The 21,812-nt window shown below is 49.2% G+C and overlaps 1 protein-coding gene across 8 annotated transcripts; it reads left to right on the forward strand.

The window, feature by feature from the left end:
- The first annotated feature begins 358 nt into the window (after positions 1–358).
- On the forward strand, positions 359–20,140 carry LAS1L (LAS1 like ribosome biogenesis factor). Of its 8 annotated transcripts, none has more exons than XM_027608108.1 (16): positions 359–696; positions 1,437–1,562; positions 2,545–2,614; positions 3,420–3,501; positions 4,341–4,625; positions 4,912–4,958; positions 5,023–5,163; positions 5,807–5,916; positions 7,900–7,985; positions 8,337–8,387; positions 8,703–8,909; positions 9,274–9,421; positions 14,389–14,888; positions 17,739–17,889; positions 18,387–18,589; positions 19,768–19,906. In XM_027608108.1, exons 1-15 carry the CDS (start codon positions 506–508, stop codon positions 18,574–18,576), a joined length of 2,385 nt encoding a protein of 794 aa, XP_027463909.1. In that variant the 5' UTR covers positions 359–505; the 3' UTR covers positions 18,577–18,589; positions 19,768–19,906. The 8 variants fall into 8 exon arrangements, with proteins under 8 accessions (XP_027463909.1, XP_027463910.1, XP_027463913.1 ...); XM_027608109.1 differs by having other exon boundaries at positions 17,742–17,889; XM_027608112.1 differs by lacking the exon at positions 18,387–18,589 and having other exon boundaries at positions 19,768–20,140.
- The last annotated feature ends 1,672 nt before the right edge of the window (positions 20,141–21,812 follow it).

Genomic DNA, 21,812 nt, shown 5'->3' on the forward strand with positions numbered 1-21,812 from the left:
CCACAGTGTTTTTCTGGGTCAGGTGCTGAATCATAGCAATGAAAACATACTTACAAACGCATTCTCGGTACACAGGACAATCGCGATGCCTCCCCTGCTCGCCAAAGGGCGCAAAGTGAAATTCCTCCCACAGTTGACACACATCCTCCCTGGAGTCCGGGACAGAAGCACGTTAGCAACCAGGAAATTAGCGGAACCTTGAGGCTGAACACTTGCTGCTCGCACGGTTGCTTTAAGAAAAGAACGCTTCCGGCTGGCGAGGCCTTGCCTCCAATTTGTGGTTAGGTCGTCCCCTAGTTCTAGTGTTCCGATTTACCACGCTAACTCAGAGAGGCGGGCTTGCGTCTGGGTCACGCTCTCCCATTGGCTGCTGGCACAGCGGCGGTTTGGAGTGAAGGTAGCACGTTGAACTGAAAGCTGTTGGGAGTGCTGCGACACAAGGCCTGCAGTCGATCACAGTGTCCGGTCGGAATCCGGGCCCCGGCCAGGTGTAGATCACCAGGGGATGGATCGCGTGTGGAGTGCGTGGTGCGGGAAGTGCGTCAAAGAGAAAGGGTCGCCTCCGCTTTGGGCCCAGCGCATCGTGGTCGCCTGGCTCAGTAGGGCCGAGTGGGATCAGGTGACGGTGTATCTGTTTTGTGACGACCATAAATTGCAGCGGTACGCCCTGAACCGCATCACCGTGTGGAGGAGTAGGTAAGGCTGCAGGCTCAGCCCTCCTTCTTCCGTGCTGGTGGCGCCTCACCTCTTCCTTTGTAGGATTCCTCTTAGAAGGCCCTATTCTGCAGTCTTATGAATGCCTAAGGTCCTTATGAGTGGTTTGGGCGTTGCCCCTTTCCGAGGAGCCTGGGAGAAAGTCACAGCCAAGCTTTTGTCCTAAACCCGTGTGCGGAAAGGAAGGGGGTGTGCCTCAACCACCCTCTTGTTAAATCTTCGAGCCTTCTGTTTTGGGGAAGGTGCTGAAGGTACCAATGTGGCTGAGCCAGGGCTTAAGGAGTAGGTTAACAGCCTAGGGTGGATTTCTGAGTCGATTTGGGCTGGGGGGTGGGGGGAGGCGGTGCTTGCTAGCAAAACCGTGTTTGAATGGGGCACCTCAGTCCAATTGGTAAGATTGAGTTGTGAGCAAAGGATGAAGTCTTCTCTAGCTGAATGAAGGTTTTAAGACTGAAAGAAAGGGGTGTGTTCACACTTAATTGTTGGTTGATTGCTTAGCAGTTAGGTGTCCTTTGTAAACCTTAGCCGGCCTCTCACACACACCCTATATACAATTGGATCCCAGGGACATTATCCTCCCTCTTCCCACTTTGATTTGTGTCTTGTCATGCACTCTTGAGTCAGTTATGTAATTGGAATAATTTACAGCGATCTATGTTCTGAGGTGGAGGGTGGACCAGGGTAAGGGACCTTTATGATGGTGCTGGACTGTGGCTTTTTAGGTTAGGCAACGAACTCCCCCTGGCAGTGGCTTCTACTGCTGACCTGGTACGCTGTAAGCTCATGGATGTTACTGGTGGCTTGGGCCCTGATGAACTTAGACTGCTCTATGGCATGGCATTGGTCAGGTAAGACCTACATGGGTAAGGGTGGGGGTGGGTTGAGGGATGGGGGGTGGGGGTAGCCACTTGATAAGCAAAGCTTGGCTTTAGGTGCTACCTGAAGCAAAAAGCCCCATGTGTCCCTCTGTACGGGTCACCCTGTGATTGTTTGATTTGACAGCTTTTGGTACCCCCTGTCAACACACATTCCTCTTTTCTTTCTTTTTCCTGAGAGCCTTCTCTCTTCCATTTTTCTTCTCTTTCTGGAATGTAGGGTGGGGGTGATTTATACCAAGTGATCTCAGTGTATCTCTTCCAGCTTTGATAATTTGATTTTTTTTCTTCCCCTTTAACTCTTTACCCAGAACTTTTCTGAATGGTCTGATGTCCTTGGCCATGACTTAATGTGGATTTTTCAACCCTTCTCCTATCCATACGTAGCACCATCATTTCCCCTTTCTGTCCTTGAACACTAAAAGGTTGCTGAGTTGTAGTGGACACATGGCCTGGGAGTTCCTGATTAACAAAGTGATTTAAGAGTGGTTCTAGCTGTTTCATACACATCAGGAAAAAGGCTGCCACTGAATTTTCTCATCTGTCAAAATCTGCTCATCTCATACTGTTTACTTTCTGTGCCTTGAGGTCCTCACTAGCTCTTCTTACCTTCTCCATCATTTAGGTGGGCTCCCCATATCATTTGATGTAGGTAATTTTTTGTTTTAGCATTTATAACATATGATCTAGCACAGTATGTTTTATTATGTCATGATTATTTATTCTAGACTGACCTCTTCAAGGCCAGAGCAGTGTCTTCTTCATCTGTATGGCTTCAGTACAGGGCAGACATCCCTGTGCTGGCTGATACCAATCATAAGAAGAGGATAGAACAGTTAGTGGAAAGGTTGTAGAAATGCAGAGTGTCAGTAACTCAGCAAGGTGTTTTGAAGCCCCACTGGTTCGAGTAAAACAGTTCCTTGGGCAATGCCACTTATTTCTTCCCCAACCCCAGGTTTGTGAATCTTATCTCAGAGAGGAAGACAAAGTTTGTCAAGCTCCCTCTCAAATTCCTGGCTCAGGAGGTATGTATGACAAACGGCCTTGCTCAATTCTCTCTCCCCGGGAGGGCTCACTAAATGGGGCATGGGGTGATATGGGCACAAAGTCAGACTAGCTCATCCTACCACTATCAGCCAAGCCCAGCAAGAACCCCAGAGCCTCAGCCTCCAGCTTGAAAGAAGCAGACTTGCTCCCTTGCTCATGGCTGCTATCTTCAGTGGCTTGGCCTGTCCAATTTGTTGGGAGTGGGCCCTTGAAGCTGAGGCACGGGAATGCTCCACTGGGTGAGGACAGGAAAGAAGTGGCAGTCACAGCACCTGCTTTCTGGGAGCTGACAGTCTGAGGGAGGACACAAGCTCAGCCAAGCAGCATGAAAACGCCTGACATTCCTGCCCTAAGTGAGTATGTGAGGTGTGTAGAAGCCCAGAAGGCAGGCAGGTTCTCAGCCATCAAGAGAAGCTTCCTGAAAAAGGGTGTGGGAGGGAGGGAGGAAAGATAAAGGATACCTAGGAATTGGGACTCATAGGACAGAGGAAGGTTGGAGGTGATTATTAATGCTCATTCACAGGAATCTTTGTTGGAAGAGGGTGGTTGGTGGTTGGAGGAGGTAGCTATCTTTTCTGATTTTCCAGATCACCTCCACAGAGCAGTAAAAAGAATAAGGAGACCTTGTTTCTAATCTTGGCTCTGCCTCTAAGACTGGAACCGCCTCAGGACCTCAATATTTTTATCTGTAAAATGTGGGGAGGCCAAGCTAATTCATCTCTGTGGTCCCTTCCAGCTTTAATATTTTCTAATTTCTGTACTCACCCCGTCCCTCACAATCAGGTAAACATTCCAGATTGGATTGTTGAACTTCGCCATGAGTTGACCCACAAGAAAATGCCCCATATAAATGACTGCCGCCGAGGTGAGTCTTCAGGGAGTATACCTATCATAGTTAAGCCCAGGGGCCTGGACTGGGTGGCACTGTGGAGAGAGGGAGAGGAAGGAGGATCTCTTACTGGTGTCAGAGCCAGAACTAGGTTGAGGCAAGTGAGGCACTTGTCTTGGGCACAAATATTAAAGAAGAGGGTGTCAAAAACTCAGTAATCAAGATAAGTAACATTTTGATATGGAAAAACCCACAATGAACAAAATGCCAAAATTTTAAATAAAATCAGGATTATTAGTGATTTCTCCTTTTGCTTCAGGCTCCAATATGGCTTGGCAGGACACTGTTCTGATCCTGTTTTGATCTCTTGGTTACTACATTTTTTGGCATCCCCTTAAATTTCATACCTAAAGAGGTGAGTGGGGGGCAGGTTGAGAGGCGTGAGCCATCAAGTGTCATGAACCCAGGGATTCTTTAGACACCCCATCCCAATTGATTCAGCCTAGTCCCTTCATGTTGGGGAAACTGAGATCTAGAAAAGGGAAGAGACTTGGCCAAGGCCATGTAACTAGCTAGTGGGCCTGGGTCCTTATTCTTCACTAACCAGCTCTGTGTTATTTTTGGCATCCCATCTCTAATACTGGTATTAGTTTCTTCTAGGAAAGGTGCTGGTGAGCAGAAGAAAGCAAGGAACAGAGAGATAACCCAGAGCAAGAGGGGCTACTTCCAGATATTGGAGATTTGTGCCTTCTTGGAGCCAAGCCTCTTCCCTGGGGTCTTCCCATAATGCTTATAAGAGGAGGCTAGGGGCCTGCTAGGAGCTGTTTGCCTGTGGCTACTCCTATGACACTGCCTTCCTTCCTCCCCTCCTTTAGGCTGTTATTTTGTTCTGGATTGGCTCCAAAAGACCTACTGGTGCCGCCAACTGGAGAATAGCCTGAGAGAGACCTGGGAGCTGGAGGATGATAGGGAAGAGACAGATGAAGAAGACCCAGAGGAAGATAAAAATATTGTTGTTGATGACGTCACAGAACAGAGACCAGAGCCTAAGGATAAAGGGAAAGGTGCAGAACTGGATATCAGGGTTGATGGAGACAGTGAAGGCAACAAAGAGGTTGATTCACATTTGAAAAAGGCTCTGAGACATAAAGAGCTATATGGTAGGTGTCCTTGGGTGGGAGGGGAACGTAGAGGGGCCCATGAGTCTGGAAGACTCAGACTTAGGGTTAACACTGGTTATTTCCCTGGCTCAGCGTTTCCTCTGGGGTTGTGGTGAGTTTTAGCTTAAAACAGTTACTGTCACAAACCATTTCCCTTGAGCCCTGTGAAGTAGGAGAGGCAAGAATTCTAGTTCCCAATGTATAACTCAAGAAATGAGAGGGGCTCAGAATCCCATGAGGAGCAAAGGGCTGGGCTGCCCTATCTGTTTCCATATTCTGTTTTCAGAAAGAGCCCGAGAACTGCTGGTATTATACGAAGAGGAGCAGTTTAAGGTAAGAAAGCGCCCTTGACTTTGTGTGTTTTCACTTGCCCCAGCCATTTCTTCCCTCTTGCCAGCTTCCTGAGAAGGAATTTGAAGGAAAAGTGGCAGAGCTTGAGGGAGCTTCTCGGAAAGAGAGGGGGCATCTAGAAAGGAGACGAGAAGGAGAATCCAGTTGGCTGATCCTCTACACCGATGGAAGAGAGCAGATGATGGAAGTCTGTGGATAATCTGCCCCACTGGGTGGTAGGGAACAACTGGTCATAGGTGGTTGCATAGTCCTGCAATACTGCAGCTGATAAGCAGAGGGCACCCAGGAACTTTCCTAGATCAGGTGAGCTTGAGAGATGCTATTTTAGCAGGAAGGGAGGTAGCCTAGAAACCATTCAGCTTAACTCTTCCATTTTACAGATGAAGAAATAAATTGAAACCACAGATGAGTGAAGGGACTAGCCCCAGGTCACATACGCAATTAGTGATAGAACCAGAATTAGAATCTCGGTCTCCTGATTCCCTTTCTTCCATAACCCATTGCTTCCCCTCATTCCTGGGCCCAAGGGTCTCTGGCCCAATTCCAACAAAATGCCCTCACTGGACATCTCATTATTGGAGTATTTGGTGATTGGGAGCCACGGGGAATTCAAGGTGGGGAGGGAGGAGGAAGAAAAGAAAGTCTGGCATTTGAAGGTCAGGATATTTTAAAATGTGGGGCCAGTAGGGGAGTTGTGATCCCACCCCTGCATGCCCTGCTTATGCCATGGAGGGAGGTGCTGAGAGGTCCTATGGGAAGGAATCCTTAAAGATTGGGAGATGGGTTGCTTGGCTAAATCAGGGTTCTGATGGTAACTTCTTTGCTGGCAGGTGCTGGAGAAATTTAGGCATTTACCTCAGGCTGTTAAGGCATGGAACAACCTGTCTCCACCTGTAGAATGCATCCTGGCAGAGCTCAAGGGCATTACATGTGAGAACAGGTGTGTAACTAGGTAATCAGGGGCTGTCTACTCTAGCAGCCTTACTGAACTAGGCTTCCATATCCCAGCTTGTCCACCTCTGCTGTAAGGAAATCTTAAGGATAATCCTGATCCCCTGCGGGGTGACCCAAATTCTGCATGACCCTCTTCCCCTGGCCCTGCCAGCTACCAAGTGGTGATTGCTTACTCTGAATCGCTAAAATGGCCAGAGACACGAATGTCTGCGGTTATCAGTCCCCTGGCCAACTTTGTTCCTCTCTGTCCAGTGGTATGGAGCGCTCTGGGCAAGTAGGAAAAGCCCTTCATCCTTACCACTTCACTGTCTAGCCTTTGTCCAAGTTTGAGGTAAAAGATAATGGGGAGTACTGCTGTTCTTTTGAACTGCAAGTGGGGAGTAGTCGTGTCCCTTGAATGGTTGTGGTTGGGGGAACAAAGGAGAAGCTTTCCCAGGGTCTGACTCTTTGAAAGAGTAAGGTCCTCCCAGGGCGCCTGGATGGCTCAGTCGTTAAGCGTCTGCCTTTGGCTCAGGTCATGATCCCAGGGTCCTGGGATCAAGCCCTGAATCGGGCTCCTTGCTCGGCAGGAAGCCTGCTTCTCCCTCTCTCACTCCCCCTGCTTGTGTTCCATCTCTTGCCATCTCTCTCTCTCAAATAAATAAATAAAATCTTAAAAAAAAATTAAAAAGAGTAAGTCCCTCCATGCTTAGTGTGGCCATCAGCCTTCTTCCTGTCCCCCACCCTCCAAATAGTGCTCCGTTCAATCTAGTGCAGGCAATATCTATCCTTTCCTCTCCTCCCTAGCTCTTGGGTCTTGGTACCTAAATTCAGCTGGAAAGGGCTTTGAGGAACCTTCCACTAAGAACCTATGGAGGCATTGTTAGACCTTCTAAACTAGGGAGAGGTTGGAAGGAATCTGGGATGGAGTAGAGAGTATTAGGAAGGTCATATAGGTGACGGGGTGGGCCTGGGTGGGAGCCTACAGTGCAGGTTGGGATTGCCCCTTCAGTCTTCTTCATTCCCAGGATACTACTAATTCCAAAAATGTTTTTATCAGTGTCTGCCCATCCTAGGCATCTTCTCAACCTTCAGCAAAGGCCACCTCAGCAGCTGGGATAACTGTCCCTGTACCTCTGTACAGTAGTGTCTGCCCGGTTGTGCCGAGCAGGCAGCTGGCTGCTTTAAGTGCTCTTCCTGGATACTGACCTGAGGAGATGGGAGATGGATGAAGGACAACTCTTTCCACCTCAAACCTGGTGGAGGGAGGGATCTAAGCATGAAGGCATGATCTGACAGTGCCTCTGGCCGTTGAGATACCTTGGGAACTCATGTTCCCCCACTAGGCCTAGTCAGCTAGGGGAACCTCTCGAGGGGAAATGCTAGATCTGGAGAAGACCCACTGGCTGTTGTTGGTTTCAGTTTGAGCTACATGGGATGAGGGATTATCCTAATAGCCTATGCTTTCAACCCCTGTAACTTAGTCCTGGGTTCTTGGGGTCCCTAGGAATAAGGATTATATTTGCTCCAGCAGTTGAGTCCCCAAAGTTTCTGCTTCTAGGATTTGAAAGAGGGTAACTAGGGAGAAGGGGAGGGGTAAGAGACTGGAGGACTGTCAAGCAAAAAGACTGAGTAGTAGCTAAAGTCTAAAAGCCCTTGACCCCGTGACCCTAGGCATTACCTCCTCTGTGGGCCTGGGACCTTTCTCCATCTGTGCTTTCAGGCTTGTTCAGCCACTACCACCCTCATTGTGGGCCTTAGATCAGCATGTGCTTGGTAAATGCTTGTTCAAAACCCACTGATCCCAGTCTCTGGCCCAGCCTCTGCCTGAGAAGGCTGAGGCCTGAGATCTGATTGTCAGCTGCCTTCGTTTCCCATGCTGCTTTGCTCCCTTGAACCAGAGGCATAAGCTGCCTTGGGAGTGGGTAAGGGAGTAGAAGAGGGTCTTCTGTCTGCTCAGTTGGCTTAATTAAGTGTCCTCTTGCTCCAGGGAGGCTGTGTTGGATGCTTTTCTGGATGATGGCTTTCTCATCCCCACATTTGAGCAGTTGGCAGCTTTGCAGATAGACTATGAAGGTATGGTCCTGGGGACTCACTTCAGTCTTAGAGTACTGTGTTTCCTGGGCAAGAACAGCAGGGGTGAGGTGGGTGGCCCAGGACTGGGAGGCAAGGGCTGTTTCCTGCCGTTCCATAGCCTCTGGAAGCCTGTCTCAGCTGAGCAGAACAGGTAGCCCCACTGTTACTCAGTTGCTGGGCTATTCTCAGGTGGCCTGGAATTGGGTGGGCTGGGGTGGGCTGGGGTGTGGGGGTGTCTTAATGCCATTATTGTGCTATATTAATTGTGATTTAGCCACTTACTAGAAAGCCAGAACAGCAGAACTGGAAGGGCCTTGTGAGGTCATCTAGTTCAACATCCTCATGTTACAGATGGGCAGACTGAGGTCCAGAGAGGGGAAGGTACTGACCCAAAGTTACACAGTGAGTTATTGACAAAGCTGAAGCTAGAACCAGAGCTTTTTTTTTTTTTTTAAATACTTTGTTTTGAGTCATTTGGTTGTCAGATACTAACTGGTTTCTCTCCTCGCTGTTCTGCTCTTCTCTTTCTGTTCTGTGGTGGCAACTCTGTTGTTGGTGGGCCCCCTCCTTCTCCCTCTCTCTCTTCCCCTTCCTCCCCACCTTCTGTCCCCCTTTCCTTTTCTTCTTTCCTCCCTCTCTTTTTCTCTTTCCTCAATCCTTGTCTCCCATGGGCCCCTGCCTCCCCTTTTCCATCAACCTGTATCCCTCACAAACCAGAAAACGTGGACCTGAATGACATCCTGGTGCCAAAGCCGTTCTCTCAATTCTGGCAGCCTCTGCTCAGGGGCCTGCACTCCCAGACCTTCACGCAGGCCCTGCTGGAGAGGATGCTCTCCGAGCTGCCAGCCTTGGGGGACAGTGGGATCCGGCCCACCTACATCCTCAGATGGACCATTGAACTGATTGTGGCTAACACCAAGACTGGTGAGGGAGACTAGCCCTAGCCTCAGGGCCTAACACAGCCCAGGCAGGAGCATCTGCCACTGTCCTCAGCTCTCAGCTGAATAGCACCAGGCAGACATGTCCCTTGTTAAAGATTTAGGCTTGCCCAGGAGGACCCCGCAGCAGCAGTGGACAAATCTTCTATGTTTTCTTTTTCTTTTTTTTTTTTTTCCTCTGAGCCAAGTAAACTGGTCTGGGATAAAAGGGCCTAAATGCTTGAGCAAATGGGAGGTATAGAGTGGGGAGTCTGGAGGAGTGGGGAGGGACAGAGCCAAGCTTTTAAAGGTACAAGGTTGGGTGGGAGGCTTATCGATTCTTTCTCCTCAGACCCTCTCTTCTCTCTCAGGACGGAATGCCCGCCGATTTTCTGCAAGCCAGTGGGAAGCGAGAAGGAGCTGGAGGCTGTTCAACTGCTCTGCCTCCCTTGACTGGCCCCGGGTGGTTGAGTCCTGCTTGGGCTCACCTTGCTGGGCCAGCTCCCAACTCCTTCAGCTGTAAGTCCCTTGAATTCCATCTGGTAAGAGGGTGAGGGTCCACAGGCCTCAGGGCCACACAGCCCTAGAATGGTAGAGTTGGGCCTTTGTAAGGACTCTGAGTCCCATTCCCCTCCTACTAACAGATGGGAGAACTGAGTCCAGTATGAGAATGAATGAGACAATTCCCTCCCACCCCAGAGTGCTTAGCACAGTGGCCTGTACAAAGTAAGTGCACAATAAATGGTAGCTGCTGTTTATTATTGAACCCAGTCTTCTGACTCTGAGCCCAGTACTGTCTCCTTTGTTATCTTCCCAAAGTGTACCTCTCCTAGGTGCTCACCAACCTTTCGTGACTTCCTCTTGCCATTCTGATGCAGCCTAGGCTTTTTGGCCTGACATTCAAAAATCTTTCTGATTCTGCCACAACCTATCATGGTAACCATGCCTCCTGTGATTCCCCTTTACCCAATCTACCCTGGGTGCTGTAGTCAAACTGAATATTGCACTGGTTCCTGTAAATACCTGTGGTTGTCTCCCTTTCCTTTCCTCTGTCATATTCTGACCCCGAGCCACTTCCCTCATACTCGTGGAAGCCCTTAACATGCAATTCTCTTCCTGCTTTCTGGAGCAATATCTGTTTCATTTGAGTGATCCATCTGATACTCTTCACCTCCTCAACTCCAGTGACTTTCATTTTCCACTACACTCTGCAACCCATTTCCATCACTCAGAGCTGCTCTACCTCTGAAACCTGACATCCCAGCATTCCACTCAGTGACCGTAATCTCTTGTCCTTCCATTTCTCACCCTTGTGTCCTATGATGTTAGCTCTTTGCCTGCATCCAGACCTCCATCTCTCCATTTCCCGTCTCCCTTAACTTTGCTTCCCCTCCGTCCTGTCGTGGTTGATCACTTCAACCACTCAGTGTCAGGACCCTCAGCTCTGCCCATCCTTTGGCGTTTCTGACTTGTAAACCCCTTAGCTGGGATTGATCCTCCCCACTCTGCTTACCCCACTCCTTAGCCCAGGTAGCAGAGCTCTGCTGGAGAAAACCACATAGCACTGCGGATTACTGCCACTACAGAGGTATGATTTTTAATCTCAGGCCAGGCCTCAGTTCTGCTTGTCTGAACTTTTTACTTGTTTTCTGCCCACTTTGTCTCCTGTTTCCTGACTTTCCTAAGCCCTTACCACTCACCTCAAGCCCCCCCCCCCCCACTCCCATTTCACCCTAGCTTTCTTGAGCATCCAGCAGGGCCCCCTCGACCTGAGGTCCAGCCCCCGTGAACTGATCTGCGGCAACACTCAGCCATCTCGCCAGTCTCAGGATGAGGTGGACTTGCCCCACCTCAAAGCCTGCTCCTCCACCTGTGCTCTGGAGCCACCTCTGCTGGGGTGGCTCACTGGGGCCTCAACCCTGCCTCTCACTTGCTCTGCTGACTCTTGTTCTTCAACTTACGAATGTGCCTCAGTTTTCTTTTTCATCTTAAAACAACAAGAACATAAGCAAAATCTCCTTTGACCCTGCATCCCTGTGTTGGGTAATGAGCAGTATATCAATCCTCTCCCCACCACCACCACCATCAAAATATCTCAAAAGAGTAGTCTGCGCCCAACAACCTTGATTTCTTCACTACCTTCTTATTCCTCAACCTACTGCAATTTGGCATTTACCCACAAAACTGCTTTGACCTCCTAATTACCAAATCCAGTGAGCCCTTGTTCGTTGCTGTGTCTGCTGCATTAATGGCTGTTTACCACTCTCTCCTTGAAATGCCTGTGCTTTTTTTCCAGTTCCTATAAAGTGCCAAGGCCCAAATCTCTTTATCTATCCCAGGCCTCTCCCCTAAGATTCAGCCTCCTATATTTGACTCCTATGTCAGACATCTCCCTGTGGATGGCCCACAGATACTTTACTGTGCCCAAAAGAGAATTGGTCATCTTATTGTCAACCCCAGTCCCAAAGTGATCTTCCTCTTTTGCTCCCTGGCTCAGTTGGTGGTATCACTATCTATGCTGTTATGTTGACTCAAGCATTTCCCAAATCTGAGATTTTGTGTTGCCATGTCTACTTCCCATAGTGTCTCCTTCCCTCTGTCAGACTTAAGCTTTTCAAAGGTAAGGGCTCTATATTAGCCATCTGTGCTATAAACCACCACACAAATCCAGGCCCTAAACAGATCTCAGTAAACACTGTTGAACTAAATAAAGTATACTCTGCTATCTCATTGCCAGCAGTGCTCTTTGGTGGGAGCTAAATTTGTGCTTGGAGACTGAATGAAGTGGGAGTCTAGATGCCAAGACCCTCTTAGTCCCCTGATCCCTCCATAGAGTCAGAAAGTCATTCTTGAACCCTGATGGCATTGGGGCATGGTAGTAGTTTATAAGGGGAAAAAAATTTAGCTTTGTAGAGAAAGTAAGCCAGGGCAAGACCTCCAGCAGATGGAACTGAACCAAACAGCCAAATCTCCAGATGTGTATGCTCTAGACTGGAAGTGATACGGATGGATGGGAAACTGGGAGGAGAACCAAAAAGACTTGGAGGGGTCAGGAAAGCATGACAGGGCATTTGAGCGATTCCAGGAGAATAAACGAAGTTTCGAAGTCTAGAAAGACCATGGCATGTGAATGTAATGGGGGGAGGGAGTGAAAAGAGCAGCATGGAGAGGTTCGGATAGGTGGCCTTCAAGGTATTTTCCAATCCTAAGTGCCTGCAGAGTGGAAGCTGCTGGTCTTGGAGGAGTCTGCACCACAGAGATCTCCCAATCCAAGCATACCAGAGGGATGCGACACATACCAGCAGTAATAGCGGCTTACTGGGGTATGACTCCTTGTGCACAGATTCTGCTTTTCCCAGATAATCAGTGAATCTAGAGTCCTAATCACCCCCATTACACAGATTGAGACAGAGGATCATCCTAGGTATAATGCTATAAGTCAGTGGAAGTCTGCAAGTCAGCTAGAGGCAGAATCCCAGATATCCTATCCTTACTCCTGTGCTTTCTATAATGTTCCATTAGATTGCATGATTGTGAAAAGCATGTATTATTAGGCACATAGAAAACCTGGCTTTGTTTTCTCCAGAAGAAAAAATAAAAGATACCACTGGCAGTTAACTCTCAGGCATGGTGCTGTGCTTTTTGTAGAAGTAATTTTATTTGACACAACAGCCTTTGGAGGTGGAAGTATTCTATCCTTATTTAATAAGAAAGACATTGAAGCGCCAAGGAGTGAAGTGATTTATCCAAAAGTCACAGTTTGTTGCTGGTGGGACAGGGATTTGGGCCCAAGTTTTGTGAGTCCAAAGTCCACATTGTTTCCACAACCTGACCTGTGACCAGACAAACCCGAGGAGAGATGCATTTTATGATTCGTATCACCGCTATACCTCAGTGGTTACACTAGACAGCTTGAGATTGCAGGTGCGTAATAATAAACAGTGGTGATACAGGATCTTGCCAATATCAAGTGCCTGGGAATATTATTAATCATATTAAGGGACCACAGTGAGAGGGAAGAGCTTCTCTCTGGCTTTTCCTCCAAAAAGTTTGGAAACTTAGCTTCCCCCAGTCAGCCAATATCAGTTCAATTTGAGCCAGTGTCCTCTTGGAATATGAAATTAGCCCTGCAGAAGGGGTTTCCCAATAGAGTCACTAGCCCCCAGCCCTACCCCCAGTGACCAGAGACCATATGTGGCCAGATAGCCCGCTGAGCATATGGCAGTCTTCATGAATGACTCACAGTTCAGTTCACAACTCAGTACACCTAGAAGGAAACTATTGGTCCACTCCACCCATGCCTCTATCAGTGACCAGATGCCTGTTTTTATATGAGAGTCTGCAAAGGGTGTACACCCTCTTCCTCCCTAGGAGCTCTCCTTCCTATTGGCTCTGTGTCTGTTGCCAGTTTTGCTGTTAGTGCCATCCTTTGCATGCACACTGTCATCTTTAATTCCCGTCTTCCTGACCCCTACCATCCGGTCATCAAGCCCTGCTCTCTGTCTTTCACAGCTTCTCTGCCCCTCATCTCCACTGTCAGTGCCCTAGGTCAACCCTCACGGGCTCCCTGGTCTCCCTGCCTCCAGGCTACCCCATCCAGGCCATCCTCCACATGGGCACCATGGCGATCTTCAGAAATGCAGCCATCACCTGTGCTTAGAGTCAGGTGACCCCCTCTGCCCAGTGCAACTTAACCTTTGCAGCCTTCTCTTCCTCCCGCAGCTCCCCAGAACAGCCCTTCCCCTGGAGCCAGGCTACTCCCACCACATGTATACAGTATAGTGTGCTCACTCTTGTCTCTGCACAAAGCCCTCCCTTGATCTCTCCTGCCCTCCTTGTACTCTGCCTCTCCCCAGCTCCTGTAGTGCCCAAGGTCCACAGGGCTCATCTGGCTTCCCTCCCACATCTTGCTTTGTCTTGTCAACTGCTATTTTTTTTTTCTTTTCCTCCATTCAGGCTGGGCTATAATTGCTCCTGGAAAGGGATCACATTTTGTGTTCCATGCAGAAGGAGCCCAACACACTTCCAGGCATATCTTTGGAGCTCAGGACAAATTGCTCAGCTAGGCCAGGGGAAGAGAGGGATCTGCCATTCTCATGTCCAGTCCTGTTGGCCTGTTGGCTAGTTTGTGTGTTTACATAGCATTTAGTATAGACGAATAGCTATCATTTATTGCGTGCCCACTCACTATGTGCCAGGCACTGTGCCAGGCATTCTATGTGAGCTATCTTTAAACTCTTCCCAACAACCCTATATATAAGTCAAGTGCCATTATTATCCTTATTTTTACTGAGAATAGAAGTGAGCCACAGAGATGAATCACAGAGCTTGTTCAGGGGCGCTGGTCCCATTTCTGTTTGCTCTTCTGCACTGCCTTGCAGAGGCAGGTCTGGAAACTCAGAGACCAAGTTCAAACCATGGAGTATTGGGGTATGAAGTGAGTTGAGATTTTGAATCTTTCTTACCCCATCCTTCCCTTTGCTCAGTGTCTTCAAAGCCATGGGACAGGTCCTGCCAGACGAGGAGCAGGAGAGACTGCTGCGCATCTGTTCCATTTATACCCAGACTGGAGAGAACACCCTAGTGCAGGAGGGCTCAGAGGCCTCCCCCATTGGGAAGTCTCCTTACACACTGGACAGCCTGTATTGGAGCCTCAAACCAGCTGGTTCCTTTGGAATTGAAGGAGAACCCCAGCAGCAGGAGGAGCAGGGTAGCCTTAATGATCTCAAGAAAGGTGAAAAGGAGGAGAAAGATCTGGAAGATCAGGTGGAGGAGGAGGAGGAGGAAGAAAATGATGACCAGAAGTGGGAGGAGGAAGATGAAGATGCTGAAGATGAGGAGGAGGAGCAAGAGGAGGAGGAGGAGGAAGACAGAATGGAGGTGGGGCCTTTCTCTACTGGAGAGGAGTCTCCCACTGCTGAGAATGCCAGGCTCCTGGCCCAGAAAAGAGGAGCTTTGCAGGGCTCTCCATGGCAAGTTAGCTCTGGTAAGAAGCCTGATACCCACTTTCCATCACACCAATCTTCCCTCTCTGGCTGGTTCTTGAGGCTTCCCTCCACTCTAGAGAAGAGATGGAAAGTAACAGAAGGTGGCCAGTGTGAGGCAAGCCTGGGAGGCAACCTGATGTGTAGATGACACCTGGCTTTCCTCCCCCTTAAGACAGAGTGTGTAAGCTTCAGGGCCCTAACAGCTGTCTTGCTACTGGCTGCTTCATGCAGAGTGCCCCACAGGGGATGGTGTAGGTGTGGGCACCGAGCAGCAAAATGCAGAGGAGAAAGCAGGAGGTGGGTGGATATATGTGATTCTGCATGTGTTTTCTTGCATGCAGTGATCAGGAGCAGGGAGACAAATAATGCTTTCTATGTATATGTGAGTGTGTATGTATACATGGAGGCTGAGTGGTGATGAGACAGGATTTTGCTGTGTATATGAGAAAGAGGGAAACCAGGGGTATTAAGTTAGAGGAAGTCAAGGGAGGTCAGAAAAGTGAAAATTAAGGAGTGGTGTGGTTTCTAGGTGAGTATGTAAGTTAGTGAGACAAAGCCTGGAGGGGGAAAGAGAAGATGAGGTGATAGGAAAGTGGGGGTACACAAATCTCCTCCTGAGGGATGTGTTTTGAGTGCCTCTGTTTACGTTAGGGAACAGGAACCTTAGGGCAGGGAGATAGGAAGGAATGAAGAGTTTGGTGTATGTGTCGGGGGGCGTGGCATGTGTGTATGTGTATACACTGGAGGCAGGGGTAGATATAGGGCACAGCCAGTATGATGAAACCTGAAAGAGGGAAGGAAAACAGCTGGGATTGGGTATGGTGTAGGGTGGGACTGGTAGGGAACAATAGAGAGAGGGAAGGTAGCAAAGGAACTTAGGGGGAAAGGTACAGCCTTTGCCCTTGTGTGGACATGTGTGTGGAAGGGCTGGGGCATAAAGGCACTGAGTGCTAGGTGTGAGGGAGCACCTTTATGTCTGTGTGTGGTCCTGTACGTGCTCGACATAACCAAAGCCTGGTGGCAGAGAAGTCTCTTAGGGCAAGGAGGGCTGTGTTTGGGGTCTTTGTAAATATTGAATGGGAGGGGCATTGACATAGGCAGAATTGTATGTGTGTATGAGAGAGTAGGGGCTGTGAAAGCAGTCATTGTGAAGTGGACACTATGCATCTGTGCATAGATGCACACAGGGTCATGTTAGGTTTTTGGAAGAAGAGGCAGGGTCACTGGGACCCTGGGAGCCAGGAGGTATCTCTGAGGAGGAGAAGTAGCAACAATAAGAGGTGGGAGTATATGGAAAAGTGTGAGAACAGGCAGTGAGACAGCCATCCAGAATTAGCCCATGTGTGTCTCTGTTGTCACTGAGGGACATGTACACAGATGTCAGGCCAGAGAGGCAGGGGCTGTGATGTAGACAGGGTTGGGAATGTTAGTGATGGTGGGGGGAGGATGGTCAGGTCAGTGACAGACATGGGGGACGTGGTCCCTGTGTATGAAGGTATCTTTATAGGGCAACACAGGGCATTAAGACAGGCACAAGTTCTTCCTCTAAAAGAGTCGGGGTGGGTGGTTCTATGGGTAACATGAAAAGCTAGTCCAGGGACTTTCCAGAATGCCAGGGGCGTTATGACAAGGAGAATTTTTTGGGTACCAGGGAGATGGAGAAGGCCAGAAACTGGATCTACTTGGAGAAGCTCATGAAAGCTTCACTTGAAAACATTGGATGCACTGGTATAAGGATGGGAATGAGGGTTTACTATAATACTATGTAGAGGGTATTAAGGGATTGGACAGACGGAGTGGGAGTGCCTGATACGGTTTATTCTAAAGTGGAATATCTGTGGGGAGGGGTGTGGGAGAGTAGTTTATGAAAGTGGAAGGGCTAGGATATTAAAGTCTTTTCTTCTCCCTTTTTAAATTGCTGCTTCTGTGTGGGCTTACACATGTACAGGGACATTAAGATTTCCCATACGTTCCTGTATGCCTATGAATGAGAGGTATAGGAGGCAGGGAGTGAAACTGGGAACATTCATTGAATGGTGGGTTCAGTCTGTGTGTTTATGTGTATATACTTAGGTGGCAGTGGGGAGTGGGATATGCAGTAAGATGGTCCTTCCCTAGATAAGGGATGTTTTTTGTGTTTACATCTGGGGGCAATAAGACCTTGCAGGGGGCAGGGGGAGTATAATACCTCTGACAGAGAGTCCACCCTGAAGTGGTATGTGCGTGTGTGTGTGTGTGTATACCTCTCAAGGCAAGGCCACGAAGAAATGATGTGGCATTCAAACACGTTGGGAGTGGGGGTTGTGTGTAGACATGCAGGAAATCTAGGTCATTCAGATACTCTGAGGTATCTGGGTTTGGGGATGAGGTGTGGGAATTCTGGGGCATCCATACTCTCCAGGATACATGTGTGTGCAGAAATAGCAGAGCAGGTGAAATGCTGAGGCAGTGATACAGCCAGGTCTGAAGAAGATGTGCTTGTCTGTATTTATGTTGAGGATATGTCTGGGGAAGTGGGAGAAGAGCCAAGAGGAACAAATATGTTTGTAGTTGTGTGCATGGCATGTGTGGACTTGGGGGTGGGTTGTGGTGGCAAGTGTGGGTGTGTGTGAACACATGGAAGGGAAGGAGGGCAATAAAGAGTGAATAAGGGAGTATGGAAGGGGTGGAGAGTGTGAAGAGAGGAGCTCATGAGAAATAATGCAGACAGGAATGAGGCTGGACTTGCACAGAAATCCCATGCTGAGCAGGCTAATTGAGGTGGGCAGGTAGACCTTGTAAGTAGGCCTGTATACCAGTTTGAGAACTAGCTAATCAGCCCACTCTTGCCTCATCCCTTTGCTCCACAGAAGATATACGATGGGATACCTTCCCCTTAGGCCTAATGCCAGGTCAGACTGAGGACCCAGCAGAGCTTATGCTGGAGAATTATGACACCATGTATCTTTTGGACCAGCCTGTGCTAGAACAGCGGCTGGAACCCCCAACATGCAAGATTGGGTGAGTGCCAATGGCCGCAGAATTTCTTACCCCTTTCTCCGCCTCCTGCAGGAGGGAGGGAGGGAGGGAGGAAGGGAAGGACACAAAGTAGGATGGGTGGGGGAGGTAGCTTCCCCTAGTCAGGGCCTAAATGAGTGATGTGTAAGCTCCGGTCCCTGGCTGGGCCCTTGCCAGGACTCCCAGTCCCTAGTTGTGGGGGTGGGCATTGAGGTAGCCACACAGATCTGGCTTGGCACCCGTCTCAGACTGCATCCAGTTTGTGTGTGAGACAGAGACAGAGAGAGTGTGTATGTATATGTGTACACACATTTTTGGAGGAGAGAGTTCCATAGCTTTCCTTGGATTCTCTAAAGGGTCCACCACTCCCAAAAGGTCAAGAACGGGTGCTGTAATCCAACTTCCTCATGTTCCCTAAGGAGAAAACTGAGGCCCAGAAAGGGGATGGGATTTGTCCAAAGGTGCACAGAGTAATCAGTAGGCCTCCCCGCACTGTCCAGGCATCTTGGTAGCAAGGCCTGCGCAGGGCTCCATGCTCTCCCTCGAAACTCGCCTCTGGATCACAGGCGTGGGAGCCCTTGGGTCATCAGGGAGCCAGAAACCAAGCAGCCCTTGCTGAGGGGCTCTGCTGGTAACACAAAGGAGCCCGTCCAGAGGGCCTGTACATTCCGGAATGCGGGGCCATTGTGACCGGGAGAATCCTGTGAGTACCAGAGAGAGACCTCTGTGGGGCCCTGAAACGGAGAGTGTATCCCTGTGCTGCCTGCCCACTCCCTGGGAGATGAGCCCCTCTTCCTCTGGACTTTCAAGGAGAGAGATATAGAACCCAGGGGGCCCCAACAGCAGGCCAGGGGCAGCAGGCCCTTGGAGAGGAGACGAGGCAGCTGGGGAAACCAGGTGGTCTGTAGTTGGGAGTAGGGCCCACATGTCTGAGAGACCTCCTCTCCCCTTGGGTAAGGCTGGCTTGATGAGCATCAGGGTATCAAGTGTGGGCAGGTGGAGCTGTTAATTCCAGAAGGAAGCTGATTCGGTCCAGTTCCCACACCCCCTGCAGTAGGGAGGCTTCCTCTGCTGGAGCAGGCATGCCCATCCCTGCTCCTTGTCTCAGCTCCACCCCTGACTTGGCTGTGTGGCCGGGAGCAAGTCCCTTTTCATCTCTGGGCCTCAGTTCCCTTGTCTGTAAGATGGTGGGTGATGGGAGGGAATGGGACTAGATCATCTCTAAGGGTTTTTTCAGCTGCAGTAGTGTAACCATGGATCTGCCTGAGGGGAAGGATGATGGCTTTGCTCTCAGCTGTCACCCTCATCTACCTGGAAGGACGTGCAGGAAGCAGGGGAAGCAAGAGTATTCTGAGCAGCGCCAGGGAGGGGAAGGGCAGTCCTCTCCTTAGAGCAACCTTGCAATCCTGGGATGGGATCTGGGCCTAGTCCAGTAGCCCAGTCCAGGCCTTGGACCCCTTAACCAGCTGTTGGGGGTGGGAGGGATCCAGCCCAGGTCCTCTGGGGCCCCAACATCTAGGGCCTTAGAAAAAGACCTGTTAAGGTGGCCACTCTCAATATCTTCCTGGGGTGGGGTGGTACGGGCCTTCCCTCCTGCCTCAACCCAAATAGTTCTGCTTTAATCTGGTTTTTTACTAAGGCTCTGAATAAAGTTTCATTCGAAAAGTTGTGCTCCTTCCCTCCCCCTGTCAATTGAGGGGAAGGCAGAACTACCCCTGGGGCCCATCTGAAGGAGTTTCCTAGATTGCCTCCATAGTCTTCATAAAACCAGGCAGGAGGGTGGGCCCTTTCCATAGACATACATCAATCAAGCACCCTTAACCCTTCCAGAGCCTAAAGCTGCCTCTTTCCCTGACTGACCCTTCTCCCCTCTCTCCACAGCACCCTTGGTTTGAGCTGTGGCATGGGCAGTGACAATTGCAGCAACAGTAGCAACAGCAGCAGCAACTTGGAGGGCCTTCTCTGGAACCAGGGCCAGATGCATGGACTCAAAACTGGCTTGCAGCTCTTCTGATGCCCACTCTGGTGCAAAGGGATTATCCAGCCCTGCAGGGGCAACAGCCCATTCCCTGTCCCCGTTGCCCCCCGTGCTCCCGGCCCCCACCAATGCACCTGATGCTCCATGAAACAACCTGGGAGACAGCCCGCTTCAGCCGTATAAGCTCAGCTTTCTGCCACAATGGAATTTTGAATATGTTCTGGGTTTTTTAAATTTTGTTTTGAAAAACAATAAACAGGCAACTGTTAGTTTTGGTGTTTGTAAGATAAGGTGATGTGTGCTGGGGCAGACCAGTGTAGCTCTCGCTTTTTTCTAGGGGACCCGGAGAAGGTATGATCATAACAGGACTTTAAGCAGAAGCTTGGTTCTTTGGCCCCTTAGGCCAACTACTCCTAATTCTTTTGACCACCAGACCCCACTCATACTTTCTTCCTGATTTGAACCATTTTCATTCCTCTCAACTGTAGAATGGGACCAGCTCACTTGGAAGCATCAGGCTCCAGAAGAGAGGTATTGCTATAGAACCCAGCCAGCATCAGGGGAATCTGCTCAGAACCTCCCTGACAGTGGGAAGACCCAGGCCTTCCTGATGTTACCTAGCAGGCTTTTGGCTCATTTCCTTGCTTACCCTCCCTGGGCACTAAACAGCAATTGAAAACAAAAGAGAAACCTTTGTTCTTTTTCCATTCCTTTGGCCTAGATAAGATAGGGTGGACTTTATTGTGGTAGGCTTTGAAGCTAGAGAAATACCTGATGGACTGATCTAGAGCTCCTACTCTATGGTCACCCAATTCCGTCAGACACACAAGAGTGCCTACTCTGCCAGCTCTGAGCTGCCAAGAGACAGGGATGAATAAATTATGTTCACACTCCTCAGAGTCCTCTGCCAGGTGAGAAAAGACAAAAGTCGCCAATCAAAACCTGAAGCTCTGCAGAGGGAGTTCTAAGGGAGCTCTGCTGTGCCACAAGTTCTTCGTTTTTCTCAGGGTTATATTTTCAGTGTGGAGGTTGATTGAGGTCAAGTCTAGCTACAGTATTACCCATCCTCTGGGGAGAGTGATAGCTGAGCAAGAGAGTGGGCATGTCTGTAGGGCCAACTTGGCCCCAGACAAGGAGAAGCAAAAGAAAGAACTAGGCAGCATTCCAGACAAGAAGCTAACCAAAGGAGTGGGTGAGCTAAGGAATGAAGAAAGGAAGGAGAGGGCTTATGCTATGAAAATGCCAAGGAGAAATTTAGTGGAAATGTCATGTCTGACCTTGTCAAAGGTTAACTTGAGGTTGGACCTCTAGGAAGTCCCGAACACTTCTTAAAGGTTATCCTAAATATCTTTGTGGGTATGTGTGTATGATCATTTTTCTAGAGCTGTCCTACAGATCTAAACAGACTATCAAAGGGATCTATCAGTCCAACAGCCCAACAGGGTTAAGATTTCCTTTCTTGCATGGACCCAAACATTAGGCATGGGCAGAACATCTCTTGGACTGGTTAATGCAGTCAGTTTCCCTCCAAATCTTCCCACTCCTGCCACAATGGGAAATGCTGTCTTTTCAGCATCCTGGAATGTTAGAGTTGAAGGAGCCCTCAAAGAGCATATAGGCCACATATAGTCAAGAGATTGGCAAATGTACTCTGAGAGGTAGCTCAGCACCTGGTCCATGTGAGATGGGTCTTGGAAACTCTTGGTTCCCCTCCACCACTTATCTGGAGCAGCCTGGATTTTATATATTGTGTATGTATTGTAAGATTTTTTTTTTTTTTTTTGCTAAATGGGTTTTGCTGCTAAAAAAATTAGAAATCATGGTTCTAGTCTAGCCCCCTAATTTTATGCACTGAGACAGACAAAAAGGGAAGGGATTGGTCTGAGGGCACAAAACAAGTTAATAGCATATAGATCCAAGTTTCTTGCAACATCAGTATCATCTGGGT

Source organism: Zalophus californianus, chromosome X (assembly GCF_009762305.2).
Source record: "Zalophus californianus isolate mZalCal1 chromosome X, mZalCal1.pri.v2, whole genome shotgun sequence".
Classification (NCBI taxonomy): Eukaryota; Metazoa; Chordata; class Mammalia; order Carnivora; family Otariidae; genus Zalophus; species Zalophus californianus.

Coding starts and splice junctions, on each gene's coding strand:
- LAS1L (XM_027608108.1), top strand. CDS start 506: ATGGATCGCGTGTGGAGTGCGTGGTGCGGGAAGTGCGTCAAAGAGAAA. Junction 4,959..5,022: donor ACGAAGAGGAGCAGTTTAAG/GTAAGAAAGCGC, acceptor CCCTCTTGCCAG/CTTCCTGAGAAGGAATTTGA. Junction 9,422..14,388: donor AGCTCCCAACTCCTTCAGCT/GTAAGTCCCTTG, acceptor CCCTTTGCTCAG/TGTCTTCAAAGCCATGGGAC.